Source organism: Rhinatrema bivittatum, chromosome 1 (assembly GCF_901001135.1).
Source record: "Rhinatrema bivittatum chromosome 1, aRhiBiv1.1, whole genome shotgun sequence".
Taxonomy (NCBI): domain Eukaryota; kingdom Metazoa; phylum Chordata; class Amphibia; order Gymnophiona; family Rhinatrematidae; genus Rhinatrema; species Rhinatrema bivittatum.
In genome coordinates this window covers 805,780,592-805,804,449 of record NC_042615.1, presented here as the reverse complement: position 1 = coordinate 805,804,449, position 23,858 = coordinate 805,780,592, and the positions used below count along the sequence as shown (strand labels likewise).

General features: G+C 42.5%; 1 protein-coding gene across 5 annotated transcripts in view; it reads left to right on the top strand.

The window, feature by feature from the left end:
• KIAA1328 (KIAA1328 ortholog) overlaps positions 1-23,858 on the top strand; it is a 689,482-nt gene that overhangs the window by 385,634 nt on the left and 279,990 nt on the right. For all 5 annotated transcript variants that reach the window (XM_029581051.1, XM_029581069.1, XM_029581077.1 and 2 more), the window contains one exon: positions 15,973-16,646. In XM_029581051.1, coding sequence (XP_029436911.1) covers positions 15,973-16,646 — 674 coding nt within the window. The remainder of the gene's footprint in view (positions 1-15,972; positions 16,647-23,858) is intronic.

Here is a 23,858-nt window from a genome sequence, read left to right as displayed (position 1 = left end):
GGGAGTTATAGTTCTAAAACCATTTGCCTAGCTCCGAGGATCCTCTGCTCTTACATGCTACTGTTTGCCATTTTATTTACCCATAATGAACATGCACCCCAGCACATCCACCATATCAAACTGTTTTAAAAACAGATACCTTGAACCCGGGTTGGGGTATTCAAACACATGGGCTTCATTGCTTGAGCCATTGTTTTGTTCAATTTTCTGTAAATATGGGTTCATGATGAATGCTTTAAAAACCCTAAGGGATTGGGTGGCCGTGAAATTACTCTGATTCAAACAAATAGGTAGTCATGTTGTACCCGAGCAAGCATGTTGAAACAGGATCTCTCCTCCTGTGTCAGTCAAATGTCAAGGTGTGGAACTGAGCTATTTCTCTTGAGATAATTCTAAGAGCCATATACCTGAAAAACAGGCTCAATCAGATATTGGATCCCCTGTTCCCACAAATTGGTGGTCTCTGGATCAGGAGGTTGCAAACAAGATATTTCTTGTGTGGTGACGAAGTCAAAAGTTTTATTGTAACTCTGTCCAATATAGTCCAGTTTAGCTTATAATATTCTTTACTGATTATTGCTATGCTTACTATGAACAAAGATAGAAACTACTATTTTAGATTATAATAAGAATGAAAGCTATGTAAACAAACTTGCACAAGGCTATACTATTAGACTTTTCGGCTCCATGGACAAGATAAAAAATAATTATAATTGGTAGAAAATAGATATAATGATGTTACCCTTTCTTATCGTAACAAAATGTGCTGTGTTTGTAGATAATTGCAATTAGGACCTAGGTCAGGGTGACCTGCACAGAGCAGCAGTTACTACCCTTAACAGAATTATGGGGGTGACTTACATGGAGCGGCAGTTACTACCATAAGAAGCTTGCTGGGCAGATTGGTTGCACCATAAGGTCTTTTTCTGCTATCATTACTATGAACTATACTATGTAGGTTATGCTGACCTATTAACTGATCATGATCAAAGACAAGTATTGCTGACCTTGTTTCTAGAACGTATATCTTTGATTGTATGTATTGGATTTCGGGAATTCCAACTGAGAGTTTGCTCAAAGTGTGGTCTTCTCCAGTGCAATATTTTTTTCTATGTAATATTACATTCCTAATAAATTTTGTAAGATATTTACTGCAACAGATTCAACTTTGTCTGTTTTAAATTGTGGAAAGAATACCAGGGCCTAGATAAAAATATCCACAGTGGAACATCCAGGGTAGATTTATTTGTGACCATCTTGAATAGAAAAGTACTAACTTTTTATTCCAGATCAGAGGGCAGACTAGAATCAGATGCCTTTGTAAGGGTGTCACCAAAGTATTCCTTAATATATGTCAGAGAGTAGGAGTATGCAGTATTCCCTGACACACCCCAGTGGGAGATGTTTTATAGAGAGTATATTTTTAATAAAACTTATGAGCTTACTTTCACCCAGTTTTACATTCTGGGATGGTGGCTGCGGTCAAGGCCAGGCCTTCCAGGAGATAGGGAGATTTTCTTAGAGTCCAAGGAAGATTCTGATATTGAGAGAACCAAAAGAGTAGTGAAATGGAGTTAGTCCCATACTGCTTGAGTTTCACTGAAGATTTACTTTAAGGTTTGCAGATTGGATTTCTGGTTAGAGTCAGAGTAAGGACTGCCAACTGGAAGATCAACTTTCACAGTTGCTTGGAAGGAGTCAGCAGAAGCTCATCTGTTCAAGAGTATGTTCCAGTTTAGTTACTGGACTACAGAGGTTTGCATACTAGAAAAAAGGTACTAAAAAGTTGAGATTCCCAAGTGGTTCTGTAGAATTTTCCAATTGAAAAAGACCCCAGCAGCTTAATAGTAGCTGGCAAAGGGCTCTGTTTTTTATCTCCACAAAGCAACAGTTATAATTACTACTGCGGCAATAAAAGAAATTCAGATAGGAAGCCAATACTTCCTCTATTGTGGTTTTTATTAAAAGAAAAAAACAGACCAATTTACAAGGCAATTGCAAGTTGCTCCATCTTTCAAATCACAGACGGACCTTAATATATTTCTCATTTCTCATTAAAAGATTGTATGATCAATCATTGCTTTATTCGTTGACTACCAGTTTTCTTTCATCACATTCTTAAATTTGTTACCATAAAGTTAGTCCAGTCATGGATCAAATCTAAAATCTGCACCCAATCATATATTACCCTGTCTGCCTATGCCATAATGCTAAAGAAACACCCCTTTTTCCTCCATCTTGGATCTTGGATACCATTTCATGCTTTAAGGCATTGTGTTCTTAGGTCCTCCATTTTGCTGGGTATCTGAAGCAATACTAACGCAATAACTTGTGATATTTTTCATTATAGCAAACAGCAAGCACTGCAATTTTCACTGTGACTAAGGGTCCAGTTGCAATGCAAAATAACCTTATTCTTTGATTTCAACACATTTCACCATCAGATCATAAGACTTTAGCAATATATATATAGTAAACAACTAACTAGCTGAGCTAAAGAAAATATATATATATATTCCACAGTATCATTCTCTGCATAACTGGCCTACAAACGGAGAACCTAAGACCCCAAAACAAGAGTCATTTCTAGTCTAATTCCATAGTTCCCATTCTCTTAAGAGTACCTCAGATGTAGTGGGTAATGGAGGAAGAAAACCCCTATTGTGTGAAGATTTTGCAGGGACTATAAATTTATAGACTGTGTATTATCTTTTGTTTTTGCTGTAGGATTTCACTATTCTTCAATGTGCCAACTTGATTTTATTCATCTGCATCAGTTACTGCAGTAAAGGATTTATATTTGAACACCACCAGGCTTTGTAGCAATGTGTTATTTTTGCTGGGACTTTTACAAAAGACCTCTAAACAGTCTAGGGCCTTGAAAGACTGACTGTAATCATGTGCTCAGGAATGATCCTTTGGAGTATGGGTGGCATTCTGGCCCCAGCTCACCAAAGTGAGCCCCTACACTGGACTAGCTAGTGGAACAGATGCTCCTACCTTCATTAGAGTTCAAGTCTTCTGTATATATATCCTCCAGTATCTCTGAGTGTGAAAACCTTGATAAAACTTAGAAGAGACAGAAGAATTGTGATTCACACATATAATTCTTAGCTGAGGCAGATTTGGTTTCTGCTTTTATAGGAACTTTTTAATCGGGAAACCAGTCAGGTTGGATGATTCTCCAGTCCTGAACCTCTAGGACTGGAGAATGCTCTTTCATTCTAACATCCAGACTTTGGCACTTACAGCCTGCTGTTGAGGGGAGGTAATTTGTTCTTTTGGATTCTTGGAGGAAGTTTCTAAGATCCTTCATGAGGGTGGTTGATCCCTTCTCATGTTCTACACTAGAGCTGCATAAATTCTTTCTACATCATCAAGGCTGGCCTCAGAAACAATTCTAAATAGGGTACACTTCCTTACAATTGGTGCTTATCACCAGGATGTAGCAGGAAACTCTGTCTCTGTCCACTCTTAATTTGAAGCCTCCTATCTAGCTTCCTGCAGTGTTGTGGACCTCAGCATGGTTTTTACCCTACTGATGAATGCTACCTTTGAGTCTCTAAATTCTTGTTGAATTAAGTTCCTGACTTTGGAAGGTCATATTATTGGTGGAGGTTACTTCAACTCACAGAGTTAATGAGATCCAAGCCTTAATAACATATCTTCTGTCTAATAAGTTTAGATGTAGAGTCATGGCAGCATTGGATACCCATCTAGTATCAGCCTCTATTGAGATTTCCAAGGCTTTGACATGGAGTTCAGGTCACATATTCATAATTTATTGCTGTTTGGACACTGTCTCCCAAAGCAACAATGAGTTTAGTGAGCCTGTTCTCCAAGACCACTATGAAGAGTGGAATTGAATGCCCTCTTAGCAAGGACCTACTATCTTTATTATGGGTTGCCCTTCTTGGAGAAAAAAATGTATGTGTATGGAAAGATGCTTGCTGTGAATTGCCGTTTCATACCCTTCTACATTTTTCACATATTGTTGCCTAAAAAATACAATTAAGAACATAAGAAATTGCCATGCTGGGTCAGACCAAGGGTCCATCAAGCCCAGCATCCTGTTTCCAACAGAGGCCAAACCAGGCCACAAGAACCTGGTAATTACCCAGACACTAAGAAGGTAGTGTCGGAATTTCATATCAATCAATCTATTATCCTACCTTTTTTCCCAGGCCCCATTCGAACCCAGGAGAACATTAAAGTAGGAATGTGTTTCACAGACCTACACAACATACTCTACACTTTAATCATAAAAGAACAATTATAGAAATAGTCCAAAAGTAAATAAGACGTAAAAATAAATAAATAAATAAATAAAAAGTCTTGATTGCCTAGGTCTTCATACCTCTTGACTCAATTCTTGATGGAAATCCCTTTTGCAGCAATAACAGTCAAGAGTTATTCACAATAAGTGTCTACCAACTATGCATAGTGGGATGGTGTATTCTTTGCTCATTCTTCTTAACGGAATTTCTCAAGTTCTTTCAGATTGGCTGGGGATCATCGATGGACTGCAGTCTTCAAGTCTTGCCACAGATTTTCTTTTGGAAACAGGTCTGGGCTTTTTTTTTACATTTTTTTTTCAATTTGCAATAACATCAATCAAGAAAAACATGAGTGAGAAAAAGAAAGTACAAAGCCAAAACCATTAAGTAAAAAAAGAAATACAGTGTACTCAGTCCTCCTACAAAAGACAACAGTTTGAAGAGATCCAATACGAAAAGCTTAGAAAAACAAAAAAAATTAACATAAACCAGTTCTATGACACCAAAATTTGTATATACATCTGAGTCTTTATACTTTGTTCAGCCGCCTCATCACCCACACCCTCTAATCTTTGAGCATCGAAAAAATAACGAAGTATGGAGGGTTCATAAAAGATATAAGAAATATTTTGTAGCTTGATAAACATTTACAGGGAAAACAAATAGCAAAAGATGCGCCTAGAGCGACTACGTCTTGACACATTTTCAGAAAGCACTTTCTGTGCTCCTGAGTTTTTCTAAAGACATCAAGAAAAACTCAAAACTTATTTTCCAAGAACAAAGAACCATGATTTTGTAAAAATTGATGAAGAATATTATCTTCATCCTGCACAAATACAGCGGACACCAGCAACAATTCCCTTATAGGACATTTTTCCCCTGATTTTTCTAAATAAGCCATTAGATCAAGGCTGTCTAAAGATAGACTTCTAGCAGATTGGTCCAAGTTCATCTCCGATGTTTTTTTCCCCTTCGGAAGATAGTAGGCTTTACTTTTGGAGGGACAACACTCTTTGGTATCTTGAGAATATTTAGCAATTATTTCTTAAACATATCCTTCGGTGCAAACGTAGACAACATAGGAGTTTAAGAACATGCTATACTGGGTCAGACCAAGGGTCCATCAAGCCCAGCATCCTTTCTCCAACAGTGGCCAATCCAGGACACAAGAAACTGGCAAGTACCCAATAAACAAGTCTAACCCCTGTCACTCTTGCTAGTAATAGCAATGGCTATTTTCTAAGTCAACTTAATTAATAGCAGGTAATGGACTTCTTCGAGAACTTATCCAATCCTTTTTTAAACCAACTATACTAACTGCACTAACCACATCCCCTGGCAACAAATTCCAGAGTTTAATTTTGTGTTGAGTGAAAAAGAACTTTCTCCGATTAGTTTTAAATGTGCCACATGCTAACTTCATGGAGTTGCCCCCTAGTGCTTCTGTTATCTGAAAGAGTAAATAACTGATTCACATTTACCCATTCTAGACCTCTCATGATTTTAAACATCTTTATCATATCCCCCGTCAGCCATTTCTTCTCCAAGCTGAACAACCCTAATCTCTTTAGTGTTTCCTCATAAGGGATCTGTTCCATCCCCTTTATCATATTGGTCGCCCTTCTCTTTACCTTCTCCATCACAACTATATCTTTTTTGAGATGCGGCGACCAGAATAGTACACAGTATTCAAGGTGCAGTCTCATCATGGAGCGATACAGAGGCATTATGACATTTTCCATTTTATTCACCATTCCCTTTCTAATAATTCCCAACATTCTGTTTGCTTTTTTGACTGCTGCAGCACACTGAACCGACGATTTCAATGTGTTATCCACTATGATGCCTAGATCTCTTTCTTGGGTGGTAGCTCCTAATATGGAACCTAACATTGTGTAACTATAGCATGGGTTATGTTTCCCTATATGCATCACCTTGCACTTATCCACATTAAATTTCATCTGCCATTTGGATGCCCAATTTTCCAGTCTCATAATGTCTTCCTGCAATTTATAACAATCCGCTTGTGATTTAACTACTCTGAATAATTTTGTATCATCTGCAAATTTGATTAACTCACTCGTTGTATTCCTTTCCAGATCATTTATAAATATATTGAAAAGCACTGGTCCCAATACATATCCCTGAGGCACTCCACTGCCTACTCCCCTCCACTAAGAAAATTGTCCATTTAATCCTACTCTCTGTTTCCTGTCTTTTAGCCAGTTTGTAATCCACGAAAGGACATTGCCACTTATCCCATGACTTTTTACTTTTCCTAGAAGCCTCTCATGAGGAACTTTATCAAACGCCTTCTGAAAATCCAAATACACCACATCTACTTGTTCAACTTTATCTGCATGTTTATTAACTCTGTGAGGCAAGACTTGCCTTTGGTAAAACCATGCTGACTTTGTGCCATTAAACCATGTCTTTCTGTATGCTCTGTGATTTTAGAACACTTTCCACTCTTTTTCCTGGCACTGAAGTCAGGCTAACTGGTCTGTAGTTTCCTGGATCGCTCCTGGAGCCCTTTTTAAATATTGGGGTTACATTAGCCACCTTCCAGTCTTCAGGTACAATGGATGATTTTAACGATAGTTTACAAATTTTTACTAATAGATCTAAAATTTCATTTTTGAGTTCTTTCAGAACCCTGGGGTGTATACCATCCGGTGCAGGTGATTTACTACTCTTCAGTTTGTCAATCAGGCCTACCACATATTCTAGGTTCACTGTGATTTGGTTCAGTCCATCTGAATCATTACCCATGAAAACCTTCTCTGGAACAGATACCTCTTCCGTAAACACCAAAGCAAAGAAATTGTTTAATCTTTCCTCAATGGCCTTATCTTCTCTAAGTGCCCCTTTAACCCCTCAATTATTTTCAAAGGTTTTTACTGTGAGTTTTTGCCTCTACGGCCAACTTCTTTTCAAATTCTCTCTTAGCCTGTCTTATCAATGTCTTATATTTAGCTTGCCAATGCTTATGCTTTATCCTACTTTCTTCTGTTGGATCCTTCTTCCTGTTTTTGGATGAAGATCTTTTGACTAACATAGCCTCTTTCACCTCACCTTTTAACCATCCCGGTAATCATTTTGCCTTCGTTCCACCTTTCTTAATTTGTGGAACACATCTGGACTGTGCTTCAAATGACACATATAGTTCTCAAAATTCTCAAGTTTTTTTTTTTTTTTTTTTGATTAACATTTTTATTGAAATGTATAGCAACATACAGCTAATACATAGACAGATAAATCTGCAAATAACAACAAGGTTCATATCCAAGCCATTGTTCCGACATTCAAGTAATATCAATAATAACACCGCCATACAAAATCCGGTATTCCCAGCCCGCCCCCCCCCCCCCCCACCCCCCTCCCCCATGCTGAAGATAAGTAAGTAAGTAAGAGTGAGAGACTCCCTGATCAATCAGCAGAGAAGTTAGACATCCAACCCTGCGGCCCGCCTCTGGAGCTGCCAGGTATGGTAAGGTAGCCAAACCTTCTGAGTAGATCTCCCCAGAACGGGTCGGCGCGGAGTCTGATGAGCATGTACAAGGCTTAGTGTGTGCAGCCTAGGATATATTTTTTCAATAGCTAGAGGGCCAGTAGACTTCCAATCTAGGGCTACTATACACTTTGCGGCTGCTAGTATATAGGTGATGAGTTTCCCCTGGGTGTGGGAGATATCCAGGGGCAGATTCAGCAGAACATGTTCAGGGCCAAGGACTATCTCTATCCCTAGGATTTCACGATTTAGAGCCATGACTGAGGCCCAGAAATTTATCAGGAATGGGCACGTCCACCACATATGATAAAAAGTACCTAGCTCTCCGCACCCCTTCCAACACTTCGGGTCATACGTGCTTTTGTATTTATGTATCTTTTCAGGCGTACAGTACCAACGAAAAAGAATCTTATAGCGGTTTTCAGCTATTTGTGATTGTGGAGTCCCCTTCTTGGTGTAAAGGAAGACCTGATCCCAAGTCTCATCCGCTAACGGACGGGCGAGATCGTGTTCCCAGGCCCTCATGTAAGCGGGTTTGCCCTTAGGATCCCCATTAAGATAGTTGTACAGTTGTGACATGGCTCTCCGTAGGGTATCTGCTTGCTCGCTCCAGACCTCAATCTGTGTTTTCCCTTTGGCTAAGTCCCTCCCCACCTGTTCAGTGTGGAAAAAATGCCGCATCTGCAAGTACGGATACACATGCATGGGAGGTAAATCATAGGTGGACTGTAAGGAACGGAACGTAACCATGCCCTCTAGGCCCCAGAGCTGCCCGCAGCAGTTAATCCCTTTTTCAGCCCAGAGCCGGAAATCATTAGATGAGCCTCCCAGGGGGAACTGACGAATATGATATAGATTTGTACTATAAAAGAATCGTCTGTCCCCAATCAATTGAGGTTTCCATTTCTCCCATATCGACAGCGTAAGTTGTGTGGTTGGTGGTAAAGGCCGGCTGGACCTACGTGTATGTTTGGGCTGCCAAATAAGGGATCCCAAAGGGATTGCTCCCACTTGTAGTTGCTCTATCACCGCCCATTGTTTCTGTTCGCCCTTCCTATGCCAGTCAAAAAGGGCTCTAAGTTGGGCAGCAACATAGTACCACTTCAAGTTAGGGACTCCAAGCCCTCCCCGCAGCTTGGGTCTATACATAACATTCCTAGCGATCCGGGGTGGTCTCCTTTTCCAAATGTAGGAGAATATCCTCCTTTGCCAACTGTTAATCAGGGCGTCTGGTACGGAGATGGGCAGGGCCTGAAATAGATATCCTATCCGGGGAAGGATATTCATTTTGACCGATGCGATCCTACCGAACCAGGAAAGGTACAGATCAGACCATCTATCTAGGTCTTGAAAGATTTTATGAATAAGTGGTGGATAGTTCAACTGGTAAAGGTCTTTGGGATCTTTGCTAATATAGACCCCCAGATATTTTATTTTAGTGGTCGCCCACCGGAACTGGAACTGTGTCTGCAATGCCAATAAGGCGGGAGCCGGCAATGTAATATTCAAAATTTCAGATTTCTCAATATTGAGCTTAAAGCCCGATACTCCCCCAAAGGTATGTAGGGCTGCCAATGTACCCTGTAGGGATGTGGCTGGGTCCGTCAGTGTGAACAAAATGTCATCTGCGAACATCGACATTTTGAAGGTCTGATCCTTAACCTTCACGCCTGTGATAGAGGTGGTAGTTCGTACCGTAATGGCCAGAGGTTCAAGAACAGGGCGAAAAGCAGGGGGGACAATGGGCACCCCTGCCTCGTTCCCCTCTTAATGTCAAAGGCCTCGGAGTACGTGCCATTAACCTTAACTCTGGCCGTTGGCTTAGTGTAAAGTTGCCGAAGCCAAGACAGGAATTTATCCCCGAAATTCATAGCTTGTAGGGTTTGAAACAAATAGGGCCACCTGACCATGTCGAAGGCTTTTTCTGCGTCCACCGACAACAAAACCATGGGTTGCAAACTACTTCTAGCCCAACCAATTAAATCAACGATTTTGCGGATGTTATCCGCTGCCATCCGGCCCGGGATGAACCCGGCTTGATCTGTGTGTACTAGTTTTCCCATAACGCCGTTCATGCGATTCGCCAGTATTTTGGCGAGTAATTTTAGGTCCATATTCAGTAGGGAAATAGGCCGGAAGGACCCGCAACAAGTGTGATCTCTCCCCGGTTTCCCTATAACAGTGATCCCCGCTTCATTGGAGCCAGGTCTTAAAGACTCGCCATTTCTCAGGGAGTTAAACAATGTTTGCAGTGGGGCAATAAGCGTCTCAGAGAACGATTTATAAAATTGCGGTGTGAACCCATCGAGCCCCGGCGCCTTGTTCGCCTTGAGGTCTCGTATTGCCCATTGTATCTCTAGTGCAGTAATTTCGCTGTCCAGTCTATCCTTTTCCTCCTGCGTTAAGGTCGGCATGGTTATGTTAGCTAAGTAGCTCTGTATCAAATCGGGTTGGATTTGGGGTTTGTCATCATACAAAACCCCATAAAATTCTTGGAACCGGGCTCTAATGGCCGGCGGTGCCGTCAAGAGCTCTCCCGTGGCAGATTTAATTTGCAAGATTTGATTTCGGGTCTGTCGCCGTTTTAAGAATCTGGCCAGTAGTTTCCCTGGTCTATTGCCCCACTCAAACTTCTCTAGGTTCAACATCCTCAACCTATCCGCCATCTCCTCAGAGGTGAGCACTCTCAATGCCTCCCTGGCCTGTTGTAATTGAGTGTAGGTGCTAGCCGACAGCGTTCTTTTATGTTCCTGTGCTAATGAGTCAATCTTCCCCAGTAATTGTTGCGTGGTTTCCCATTTAGCTTTTTTCACATAAGTGCCTCTGGAAATAAATTTCCCTCTCAATACTGCTTTCAAGCAGTCCCATATTAAGGTAGGTGCTCCTTCATTTACTATTAAGTAATCTCGAATCTCATTTGTAATAGTGCTGCAAAACTGGACATCTCTCAAGAGGGTATCATTTAATTTCCATGATTTATAACCCGTTCTATCCGGGTGAGTGCGAATGTCTAATGTGATAGAGGCATGATCGGACCATACAATAGACTGTATGTCCGCATTGGCAACTCGGGGCATGAGAGTCCTGTCCACCAGGAAGAGATCAATTCGTGAGTACGAATTGTGGGGAGCAGAAAAGAAAATGTAATTACGATCGCCGGGATGCTGCTGCCTCCAAACATCCACTAAGTTCCATGTGTCTAAGAGAGATTTTAAGCTCCTTCTATGGGGGCGTGAACCCTCAGATGCACCTTTGGAGTTGTCTACTATGGGATCTAAAGTCATATTAAAATCCCCAACCAGTATGATCAACCCCTCCCCCTCGTTGCGCAGAAGAGTATCTATTTGTGCATAAAATTCCTTCTGACCACTATTTGGAGCGTATACATTTAAGATGGTATACAGGACCCCCTGCAGTTCAAAGCATACAAGTAAATAACGGCCACTCGGATCCCCCACCTGTTTGCAAATGATATAGTCTTGCCCTTGACAGAATAAGGTACAAACTCCAGCATATTTAGCAGTCGGACGAGCCGCTGAGAAAAGCTTATGCGCAAACATAGGCCAGTTGAGCAAATGTTCATAGCGTGTTTTTAGGTGGGTTTCCTGCAGGCATATTATCTGTGCCCCTGCAGCTTGTATATCTCGCCGCAGCATATGCCGTTTACGCGGGGTGTGTATCCCCTTCACATTTAGAGAAAATATGTGTAACGCCATCATGGCAATTTGCTGCAAGTGAAAAGTGCATAGATACTTCTCCCAGCATCCTCGCCCCCCCCACTTCAGACACTCCCATGTCGACATTCCCCTCTGCATACAGTATCCCCTCAGTGCCATACCTTAAAAATGCACATGTACAATACAAGGGATCTCTCTCCACTCGTAAAGCATTCCTCCCCTCCCCCGCCCCCACCCTTCCCAACCCCCTCCCCCCCCTCCCCATCCTTAAGCGCCATGTCACCATGACGCTACCAATCAGGTTAGTGAGACTGGTGAAGTCCCCAATGTAGCGTTCCTCCCCTCCAGTCGTTGCCTCCATCATCCATATGAGAATCAAACAACATCTCCAAAATTAAACGTATCAAACTGTTTAAACGAGTAGTACCCAACATAGTCCAAGGTGATTGAGTGTGCCGTCCGCGTAGGGTACCCATACTTTCAAGTACCATCCACCCCCGCCATGACTTTTAATCTAATCAGCGTCTGCGGCCAAGTGTACTTCAGGTGCCCTCTCGGGCCTCATGCTCAGAGTTTAAGAGGGCGCTGACGTTCCTCCGCAATCGTTTGCCGCCTGTGTCCACCCGTTGCCATCGCCTCACCTCCGTTTTCTCCCGCGGTTTCAATGGAGCTGGCAAGGAGACTTGGTGTCCAGCAGCTCTTATAATGGCCGCCGCGTCCGCTACAGTTTGCGCCTTAGAAGTGGTTCCCTGTATAGTGATAGCAATACCTTGGGGAAATAACCAGCGGTAGCGTAGATTCTCGCGGCGTAGCACTGAACCGGTTGATATTCCTGGCGACGTTTAAGGGTTGCTGAAGAAATATCCGAGAAGACGGCTACCTGGTGTGAATCCCACTCCCAGCTTTGTTTCTTCCTCGCCGCGGCCAGGATTTTTTCCTTAATTGGAAAGCGTAAAAAGCAGGCCACTATGTCACGGGGTTGGTTCCCGGTGCGAGGTCCAAGTGTGCGGTGGGCCCGTTCAACCTCTATATCCATTTGGACTGCAGAGGGATCCTCCTGGGTAAGAAAAAATTTGCTCAAAGAGCGAACCACCTCTCCGCAATCAGTGTACTGTGCTGTCTCTGGGACGCCTCTGAAGCGCAGGTTACACCTGCGGGTCCGGTTCTCTAAATCTTCCAATTTTGCAAAAAGATCGGTTTGGGCCTGCCGGAAACCCTCCTCCTGCTCTTGCAGTTTATCCAATCGCACTTCTTGGGCTTCCAAACGGCAGTCGCACTCATCGACCCGCCGCCCGATGTCCGCCATGTCGTCTCGTATTTCCGCCATCTTGTCCAGCATCTCCCTCTTATTATTTTTCATATCTCGCCTTAAGTCCTGGAACCATTGCCGGAATTCATCCCGCGTGGGCATCTCTGAGCCCGGGGGTATTTGTTCGGCCCCAAGATCATCTCTCTCCACGTGGTCCGACGAACGCGACTCGGCCGCCGCGGCCTCTTCAGGCGGGGCCTCATCGTCCTTGCCCTTCGCATACGAGAACTGCCGTAAATCTGTGCCTTTTCGTTTGGATGTCATATCGAGAGCACACTGAGACGTCCGTTGAGATGTTTTACCGGGTTTCAGGGTCGGATGGTAAGCGATTCTCCGCACTGTTAGCGTTAGGCGAGCTGGAGCTGAGGAGTCAAGCTGCCATTCGGGCTCGTGACGTCACCGTCCCCCCAAAATTCTCAAGTTTTTTAGCTGTTATATTCTTATCTTGGACCAAGGTAGAGTCTACTGCCACTAATTGGCTAGCTTATTTAGACAACTGAATGAGCTCCAGCTCTTGATGATTCAATCTCAGTTCTTGATTCTGCCATCTTTCCTGTACTTGTATCGAGTTAGCCACATTTTAAAAAATTGTTTGATGAAAAGAAGCAAGTGCTGTCCAGATGGCATTAAGGATAACTACATTCGGTTTAACTAACAGGGGAACCATCAGAGGAGCATCAGAAGATTGAAAGGGGGAGGGGGGGAAATCAGACACAGGATTCAGCCCAGTCTTTGCAACGCCATCATAGTCCCTCTATTCGTCATTCCCCATGGTAATGCATAGCTTGAATGAGTCTCCATTTGCTCTGTTTTCGCATGGCTTTTCCAGACTCCAATCCTTTCACTGCTAATGAGCCCCATGATTCACATTCATGGCTGCAATTCTCTGTTCCCAGTCATGCTCGCCATGCTCCCTGCCTCCACCACAAAGACTGTGCCATCGAGAACAGGTTGCCAAAGGTCTACCTGCAGATCCAGACTTAAAATGTCCAAAACTGAGCCAGAAGCCAACACCTCTGACCCACAAGCATCGGATCTCGCAGTCAATGACAAAAGGAACCTGGTAATCATTGGCTACATCAATTGAAGTGAGTTCTGAGAGATAGAAGGGAACCCCCATACGATCTTCTTTCATTTTTTAGCTATAATAATTAGAAAGGCAAAACAAAAATGTTGAAAATTGCAGCTTCTTGATGACTAGAATTCAGCATGGCTCAACTTTCATCTCATCAGACCACAAAAGCAGTATCTCCTAAGTGGGTTGTTGTTTTTTTTTTTTTGCAAATGCACGTCATATGGCATTTTTTCAGCAATGGCATCCTTCTCGCCAGCCTTGAGGAGTAGTCTTGAAAGTGTTGAATAGTCAAGATGAACTCTTTAGTTCTTGTAATCCTCTGCCTCACATTGAACTTCCACAGCAGTTTTCTGTGACTGAGTTTGGAGAGAAGGCAGCATCATGGTGGTGCCAAGCTGTTTCTACTTTATAATGATGGGCCTGACAGTGCCCCAAGCAAAATACAAACACACTGACACCTTCCCCTAATTTTTTCCTTTGAATAACGTCATCCTGGATTCCTTTCAGCAGCTCCTTGTTTCCATTTTTTTTTTTTACCTTTTCAAATTTAATTTGTGAAACTGAAACGGCTTGATTCTTCTATTCAGGATTATTCAAATCAGCTCAACTATTGAGATCGGACAATGATATTGTATTCAACATGTTATGGAATATGTTAAGGGAACTTTTTGAACCACAGCTAATTTGGATTTGCTATCACAAAAGGTATGAAGGCTTATGCAAGCAAGACATTTTGGGGTAGATTTTAAAAGGTGCGTGCGGGCATACATTTATTTATTTATTTATTTATTTGTTGGTTTTATATACCGAAATTCATCAAGGATATCAAATTGGTTTACAGGATAACACAAACATACGCGTGTTGGGCGTTTTACAAATAACAAGCGAGTGAAAATGGAGAACATAACTGGCAACTAGGGGGAGAGGAGAATAAATACAAACAGGAGAACTATGTACAGAGATTAACAGCATACATGTGCGCACGCTACCCTGCGCACACGTGTATGCCCGATTTTATAACATGCACACGCAGGTGCGCACATGTTATAAAATCGGGGGTCGGCGCGCACAAGGGGGTGCACAATTGTGCACTTTGCGCGCTCCGAGCCGCACTACCTTCCCCCGTTCCCTACCCCCACCCCGCCCTTTCCCCTTACCTTTTTTGTCTTCTTTTTTTGTTTCAAAACTTACTTCAGCCCTGTAGATGAAGTAAGTTACACGCGCCAGCCAACTGCCTTGCAGAGGCCTCTGGCTACGCCCCCCGACCGCCCTGCCCCCGGGCCGCCCCTTTTTGCTAGCCCCGGGACTTACACGCGTCCCGGGGCTTTACGCTCGTCGCCGGGCCTTTTGAAAATAGGCCCGGCGTGCGTATGACTGATTACGCGTGTAAATCCTTCGAAAATCCAGCCCTTTGGTTTTTTTTTATTCGTACAGTAAATACTTTTGTAATATTTCTCTTTCACGGTGAAAATGTAGAGTATGTAGTGTAGATAAGTGAAACAAATTACTACTTTAATTTTGATTTGTATTGTTTAGACAGCAGAATATGAAAAACGTACAATGGTGTGAAGACTTTTACAAGAACACTGTTACTCTCAGCTCCATCAGAGTGAAAGTAAACCATGTCATGCATTTGCCAGTTTTAGGGACGGGGAGAAAGTAGCAGTATCAGTACAATAGAAAGGAAGCAGCAGCAGCAGCTCAGTTTACTATGTTCCTTCAGCAAAAGGCAAATTCGCTGGCATTTGTTACAAACGTGGAGTCTTGGAGAACCTTGCTCCCTGCTTAATAGTTGCTTTCTTTCTATTACTCCCTATGCCAGAAGGAGCCCCCTGCTCCTTGTCATTCCCAAGCTTCATGTGGCTTTTTGTTTATCACAGACATTTTTATAGCAATAAAAGGTAAAGGGAGTAGAAGTTTGATTTTAAGTTTAATTGAACATAGGACGCTTTGCTTACTGCTGAACTTCCTCCCTGCTTAACAAAGGCTGAGTGCCATGGAAAAGCAAACATCAGTTTAGTGTATAGATTTCTATGAAAGCTAATGGTAAAGAACCAGATTTGATAGGAAACCAGAAGCAGAGAATTGTGCTAATTTGTTATTATTTTTTCTCTTTATTAAAGGTGTCCCATAAGAAGAGTCCACAACAACCAAAATCTTTGGAACACGATGGTTCTTACTTGGATTTACCTAGACCAGAAACATTGTACAAGGGCAGCAGAGTATCATTTCCTGAAACTGCGATCTCATTTTCAACGTCTCATCACTATTGTAGAAGTGATCCTGCTACCAGGATGACACTCCAGTCAAGCAATAATGAGGGTTTGAATAGTCTTCAAGTGGAAAATGGCTTTTTAAGGAAGTGTAACAATATATTGCCGTCATCAAAGCTTATTGAACCCCATAGTCTACATATGACCCATGATATAAACTCTCCAATGGGTAAATATCAGAACATACATCTTTGTTGTATGTGTAGACAGCCGGGTTCTGCACAGCATGTTCAAAACAGATCTCAAGTCGACCCTTTACCCTCAAATTGCTCTGCTTCCTTTCCTCAACCTGATGAATGTATAAGGCCATCTGAACTTTCTTTACTAGATGATAAAGTTAAAACAATGCCACAAGAAATGAGTCCCGCAAAAGAACTTAATAAGGAGCAGAAGAATAAACTTCTACTGCAGAAAATGGAGTTGGAAATTGAAAAGGAGAGACTGCAGCAGCTGTTAGCACAGCAGGAAACAAAACTACTTCGGAAACAACAACAGTTGCGCCAGTCCATGCTGGATTACAATAGGTGAGTGTGTGGAGATGGTTGCAGGAAAGCCGAGATACCATTGGAATGTTTATACAACAAAATGCAAACTATATATTCTTTGTTGCTTTCTTAAGAATCTAATTGTTCATTCTGACAATCTGATCATTCTAGTTATATAGAAGCTGATATACAAAACAAAACTTAGCCGGATAAGTACGAGTTATCCAACTAAGTGGTACTGCTGAATATTCAGCTAGGATCAGTGGGCATAACAAAATAAGTCAGAGTGGGAAATGGGTGTAACAGGGAGGAGTTGAGTTAGCTCGATAAGTCATCCAGCTAACTCCGATATTCAGAGTTAACTGGTTAATTTATTGGGCTGGGGCTGTCCTAAATTTAGCCTGATAAACTTACCCACCTAACTTTCAGATATCCAGGTATATTCAGCAGCGCTATCTAGTCAGATACATTTATCTAGCTAACTAACAGCACAGCGACTGAATATGGACCTCTTAGATCCTAAAACCAAAATTAGTTAAGAGCAAAAAAAATAATATAGTTGAGCAGAAATTATTATAGCTTCATAAACTGTCTGCTATGTAAGCAGGATGCTTGGGAGGCTGTAATATCTTTTATTAAACCCTAGAAGAGGAAGAGGTGTTCCCTAAAATAGAGCATATAGTTGAATTAATTCAATTTAATTTCAGACTTTATATTCCTACTTTATAATACTAAACTAATCAAGGGGCAGATTTTTAATCCTACGCGCGTGGGGTACATTTGTGCGCACTACCCGGCGCGCACAAATGTACACCCGATTTTATAACATCTACGCGCTACCATGTGCATGTTATAAAATCCAGGGTCGACGCGCGCAAGGGGGTGCACATTTGTGCACCTTGCGCGTGCCGAGCCCTAGGGGAGCCCTGATGGCTTTCCCCGTTCCCTCCAAGGCCGCTCCGAAATTGGAGCGGCCTTGGAGGGAACTTTTCTTTTGTTCCCCCCCACCTTCTCCCACCTTCCCCTCCCTTCCCCTATCTAACCCACCTCCTAGCCCTACCTAAATCCCCCCTCTTGCAGGCATATCTTGCGCCGGCCCGCTGACCTCAGTCCTACCCCCGGACCACTCCCGGATTGGTGCCACACCCACGACCCCGCCTCCTTCCCGCCCCTTTTTCAAAGCCCCGGGACATACGCGTGCCGCCAAGCCTATGCAAAATAGGCTCGGCGCGCGCAGGGGCAGGTTTTTGGGGTTACACGCATAACCCTTTGAAAATCTACCCCTAATTCTACTGTTTTAAACTACCGTATTTTCTGATAGAATCAATATTAAAAAAACAATTCTAAACCTTAACACTAACAATAGTTCAAACACTGAGACACTAATGCAGTGTAGGTCATATGAAAGCAGTAGATAGAAACATAGAAATGACGTCAGAAGAAGACCAAATGGCCCATCCAGTCTGGCCAGCAAGCCTCCACACATTTTTTTTTTTCTCTCTCTCATACTTATCTGTTACTCTTGGTCTTTAGTAACCTTTTGGTTCTATTTCCCTTCCAACCCCACTATTAAAGTAACCTTTTGGTTCTATTTCCCTTCCACCCCCGCCATTAATGTAGAGAGCAGTGCTGGAACTGCTTCTAAGTGAAGTATCTAGCTTAATTGGTAAGGGGTATTAACCGCCGCAGTAAGCAAGCTACTCCCAGGCTTATTTTTTTACCCAGCCTGTGCAATTCAGTCCTTGTTGGTTGTTATATGAATATTTATTATTTTATTTATTTAAGGTTTTTATATACCAGCATTCATGATACAATCACATCATGCTGGTTTACAGTTGAACAGGGGGTGCAGCAAGCAAAAAAAACTGGAAACTAGTGCAGAGGAAATTGCAGTTACAAAAAACAAGGAGGATCAAACTGGGAGAGAAGCGAAATACAGAGTAGATACAGAAGTGATTTAACATCATGTAGAGTTATTTACAGAAGGCTGGAGTGGCTGCATTCTTGAAGTGGAGAGGAGGCCATTAGGATAGGTCCGGAAAAGCTTGTTTAAACAGCCACATCTTAAGTCTTTTTCAGAATGTTGGGAGGCAAGGCTCCTGCCGGAGATTTGGTGGGATGGAGTTCCAGAGTGAAGGTCCCGCTGTTGAGAAGGACCTGTCTCTAAAAGTTATATGCCGAGTGAATTTAGTGTGAGGTACCTGGAGGGATCCTCTGTATGCTGCTCTGGTCGGTCTAGAGGCGATATGTTGGCTGAGCGGGAATTGTAGGTCGAGTCTGGTAAGGTGGTGGATGGTTTTATATATAATGGTGATGGACTTGAAGATAATTCTGAAGTGAATAGGGAGCCAATGTAGGTTTTTTAGAATGAGGGATATGTGGTCTCTTCTGGTATTGGTGAGAATTGTTGCTGCCGCATTTTGGACCATCTGTAGAGGTTTGGTGTACGAGGATGGGAGACCTAGTAGGATAGCGTTGCAATAATCTAACTTAGAGAAGATTATTGCTTGTAGCATCGTTCTGAAATCATGAAAGTGGAAGAGTGGTTTTATCCTTTTCAGTACTTGGAGTTTGTAGAAACAGTCCTTGGTTTGTAAGGTTGACAAATGCTTTCAAATTGATCCTGTTATCTATTATAACTCCTAAGTCTCTCACTTGGGTGGAGAGTGGGTAGGCAGGAAAGAGTATTGATGGTGTTGCTGTTTTCTGGGGAGATAAGTAGTAGTTTGGTTTTGGCAGCATTTAATACGAGGTTTATTTATTTATTTAGGTTTAGGCTGGCAAGAAGGTTGTTGATTTTTTGGAGGCAGGATTCCCAGTGTTCAAGGGTTTTGGAGAAGGATTCTTTGAGCAGGATCACTATCTGGACATCATCCGCGTAGAGAAAGTGTTTGAGTTTTAGCTTGGCTAGAAGCTGGCACAGCGGCAGGAGGTATATGTTGAAGAGGGTGGGTGATAAGGTGGATCCCTGTGGGACTCCTACAGGTGAGTTATGGCGGGGAGATTCTTTGTTGTGGATTTTCACTTTGTAGCCTCTGTTGTTGAGGAAAGTTTTGAACCAGGCAAGCGCCGTACTTGTTATACCAATAGTCGAGAGTTGATTTATGAGGATGGAGTGGTTTACGGTGTCGAAGGCTGCCGAGAGGTCTAAAAGTATCAGGAGGAATGTTTGACCTTTATCGAGACCCAAAATGAGGTAGTCTGTCAGCGATATAAGGAGAGATTCTGTACTGGAAGCTTTGCGAAACCCATATTGGGAAGGGAGTAGAATTTTATTATCTTTGATGTAGTCTGAGATTTGAATGTTAACCAGTTTTTCCATGATCTTAGCTATGAAAGGTAGGTTGGCGATCGGTCGGAAATTGTTTGGGTCTGTAGGATCCAGATTTGGCTTCTTTAACAGTGGTTTGAGGGATGCCAGTTTGAGTTCGTCCGGGTAAATTCCTTGGGAGAGAGAGCAGTTAATGATGTCCGCCAGCGTTTGTGAGATAGAGTCAGGGATTGCCATGAGAAGTTTGGTGGGGATATGGTCTGAAGGGTGAGAGGAAGGTTTCATTTTCTTTAAGACTGACTGAATCTCTGTGGCGGTGATGGATTCAAATGAATGTAGTTGAATGGATTTGTTGTTGGATAATTGGTGTAGGCTCATGTCGGGGGTGGGGGGGTAGAGGTGGGCAGCTGTGTTAGAAGATTGTCGATTTTGTTTTGGAAGAACAGGGCCAGTTCATCGGCCTTTGATTGTGCTTGATTGTTGGGGATGCCCGGTACGTTGATTTGGGTTAGGTTGGAAACAAAGGCAAACAGCGCTTTGGCGTCGAATACGAGGTCGTGGATCTTATGCGAGTAGAAGTCCCTTTTAGATCTAGAGGTGGCGGTCTTGTAATGGTGTAGTGCCAGTTTATAGGCGGAGAGTGTGCTTGTACAAGGGGCTTTACGCCATTTGCTCTCTTTCTGTCTTAAGCTTTGTTTCAGTTTTCTGAGTTCGTTGGTGAACCATGGTTGTCTTTTAGTCACGTTGGTGTTGGATTTTTTTGTTATAGGGGGGCATAGTTTGTTAGCTATGGATTCTGTGACGTTTTTCCAGGAGCGGAGAGCTGTGTTAGGATTGGTGAGATCTATGCGAGAAAGTTGTGAGGTAAGTTGATTGATGAGGTCTTCGGAGGAGCAGGATCTTCTATATTGGAAGGATGGTTGGGGTGCGTGGTCAGTGAAGGTTTCATTCATCGTGAGCCTGAATATAAATCCACTTTTCTTCATTTCCCCCTGCCGTTGAAGCAGAGAGCTTCTCTGGATATGTATTGAAAGTGAATTATCAGGCTTAATTGATTCAGGTAGAACCGCCGTAGCAAGCAAGCTACACCCATGCTTATTTGTTTAACCAGACTGTGGAATTCAGTCCTTGTTGATTGTTGTCGGAATATAAAAATCATCTTTTCTTCATTCCCCCTGCTGCTGAAGTAGAGAACAACACTGGATATGCATTGAAAGTGCAGCATCAAGCTTGTTTGGTTTGGGGTAGTAACCACTGTAACAAGCAAGCTACTCCCCACATTTTTTGTGAATGCAAATCCTTTTTTTCACATTTCTTCTTGCTGTTGAAGCATAGAGCACTGTTGGAGTCGCATTTACCGTGTGTATGTCTATTGAATAAGGGTATTATCTCCAGGTAGTAGCAGTCTTTCCCGCAAGCCTCCCTCTCTTCCTTCACATCCTTTAGACTTTATGAATCCACAGTGTTTATCCCACGCCCCTTTGAAGTCCTTCACAGTTTTAGTCTTCACCACTTCCTCCGGAAGGGCGTTCCAGGCATCCACCACCCTCTCCGTGAAGAAATACTTCCTGACATTGGTTCTGAGTCTTCCTCCTTGGAGCTTCAAATCGTGACCCCTGGTTCTGCTGATTTTTTTACAACGGAAAAGATTTGTCGTTGTCTTTGGATCCATTAAAACCTTTCAAGTATCTGAAAGTCTGTATCATATCACCTCTGCTCCTCCTTTCCTCCAGGGTGTACATATTTAGATTCTTCAATCTCTCCTCATAAGTCATTCGATGAAGACCATCCACCTTTTTGGTCGCCCTTCTCTGGACCGCCTCCATCCTGTCTCTGTCCCTTCGGAGATACGGTCTCCAGAACTGAGCACAGAACTCCAAGTGAGGCCTCACCAAGAACCTGTACAAGGGGATAATCACTTCCCTTTTTTTTTACTTGATATTCCTCTCTCTATGCAGCCCAGTATTTTTCTGGCTTTAGCTATTGCCTTGTCACATTGTTTCCCCGACTTCAGATCGTTTGACACTATCACCCCAAAGTCTCTCTCCTGCTCCGTACACATCAGCCCTTCACCCCCCATCGAATACAGTTCTTTTGGATTTCCGCACCCCATATGCATGACTCTGCACTTCTTGGCATTGAATCTCAGCTGCCATATATTTGACCACTCTTCCAGCTTCTTTAAATCCCGTCTCATTCTCTCCACTCCTTCCGGCGTGTCCACTCTGTTGCAGATTTTAGTGTCTTCTGCAAAAAGACAAACCTTACCTTCTATCTCTTACGTCACTCACATAGATATTGAACAGGACCGGTCCCAACACCGATCCTTGCAGCACTCCGCTTAACACCGCTCTCTCTTCAGAGAAAGTTCCATTTACCATCACACATTGTCTTCTGTCCGTCAACCAGTTTGCAATCCAGGCACCCACCTCAGCACTCACTCCTAAGCTTCTTATTTTACTCACCAGCCTCCTGTGCGGGACCGTATCAGAAGCTTTGCTGAAATCCAAGTAGATGACATCGAGCGCTCTTCCTCTATCCAATTCCCTAGTCACCCAGTCAAAAAAGTCGATCAGATTTGTCTGACAGGATCTTCCCCTGGTGATTCCATGCTGCCTCTGGTCCAGCAATTCCCCTGACTGTAGATAGTTCACTATTCTTTCTTTCAGAGTGCCTTCAGTATAGAAGCGTATTCATAAAATGAGCAGTGTTCTATTTTTTCATGTTTTATACCTCTTATTGGACCACCAAACTTATTGCATAAATAGAGGTTCTGTACATTAGCTTTCAAGGGCTCCTCCTTCAGATGTCAAATAAGACTTAGAATCATTTACAGTGCAATTATTTTTCTCACACAAATATATCCCAAAATGCTACAATAAAATGAAATAATACATACTACATTTCAACAATTAGCCTTTATAGCCATGGTGAAGACTTGAGTCTTGATGTGGGATTTGAAGAGATGGGGAAAGCTGGGAGGCAAAGAGATGCTAATAAATCATTTCAGATTGAGAATACATAATAGATAAAGATCTGCCACTAGCAGTGGCTAAATTATGTGTTAACAAGAAAACGAGGTAGAAAAGAAGAGGGAATGCAAAGAATGATAGATAGAATTAACATTAGAAAGCAAGATGGGATCATGTGATGAAGTACTGCTGAGCTGATGCATCTCAGCTAGGCTTCTGGATCTGATGCAAATTTAGTAGTGATTGTTTTCAAAAGTCAGTAAAATTGGTGGAGGAACTTTTATGTTGCATGGACAAATTTGTGGAAAGCTCTCCATGCGTTTCTCCGCAAAATTCTAAAGACCTTACCTGAGAGAAACTGAGAACTAAATAACAAATGATGTTGGAATCCAACATGAGTGGAACCTCTGCTTGTGGTGAGCTTGCTAAGAAACTACTGTATACTGCAACATTGCTACTGTATCAGAGGAGAAACGTTCTAGCTTACAAACTGCGATAAAAAATAGTATAAACATGTTATTGCATCTTAGAATGATGGAGAAGAACATGTGTTGGGGGCAGGGAAACCCAACTGCTGAACTGTAAGTCTTTGTGGCAGTTTTAGGAGAAAAAATTAAGAAATGTAGTAGGAACAAGTAGAGGATCCAGAAAATGTATATATATATATACAGAAAATAGATTTTTTTTTCCTGGGGTTTGGGAATCTGTCTGCTACTGTGCACCTTGTTTCAGCTTCCCTCATACCTATCGAGGCTGTCAGTGTTACAATCATTTCTCTGTACCTCCTCCTATACCTACAGAATCCGAATAGCTTAGAAAAGACCATGTGTTTTATCCACAATATTAGACTTTTTATTCTCCAAATGCATGATTCAGAACCTTTTAGCATTGAATCCCAACTGCCAAACCTTCTATCTCTCCTCGTATTTTCTTAGATCACTTTTCATTCTCCCTATTCCTTCAGGTGTGCCTACTCTTGCAGATGGTATCATCTGCAAAACAGACAAA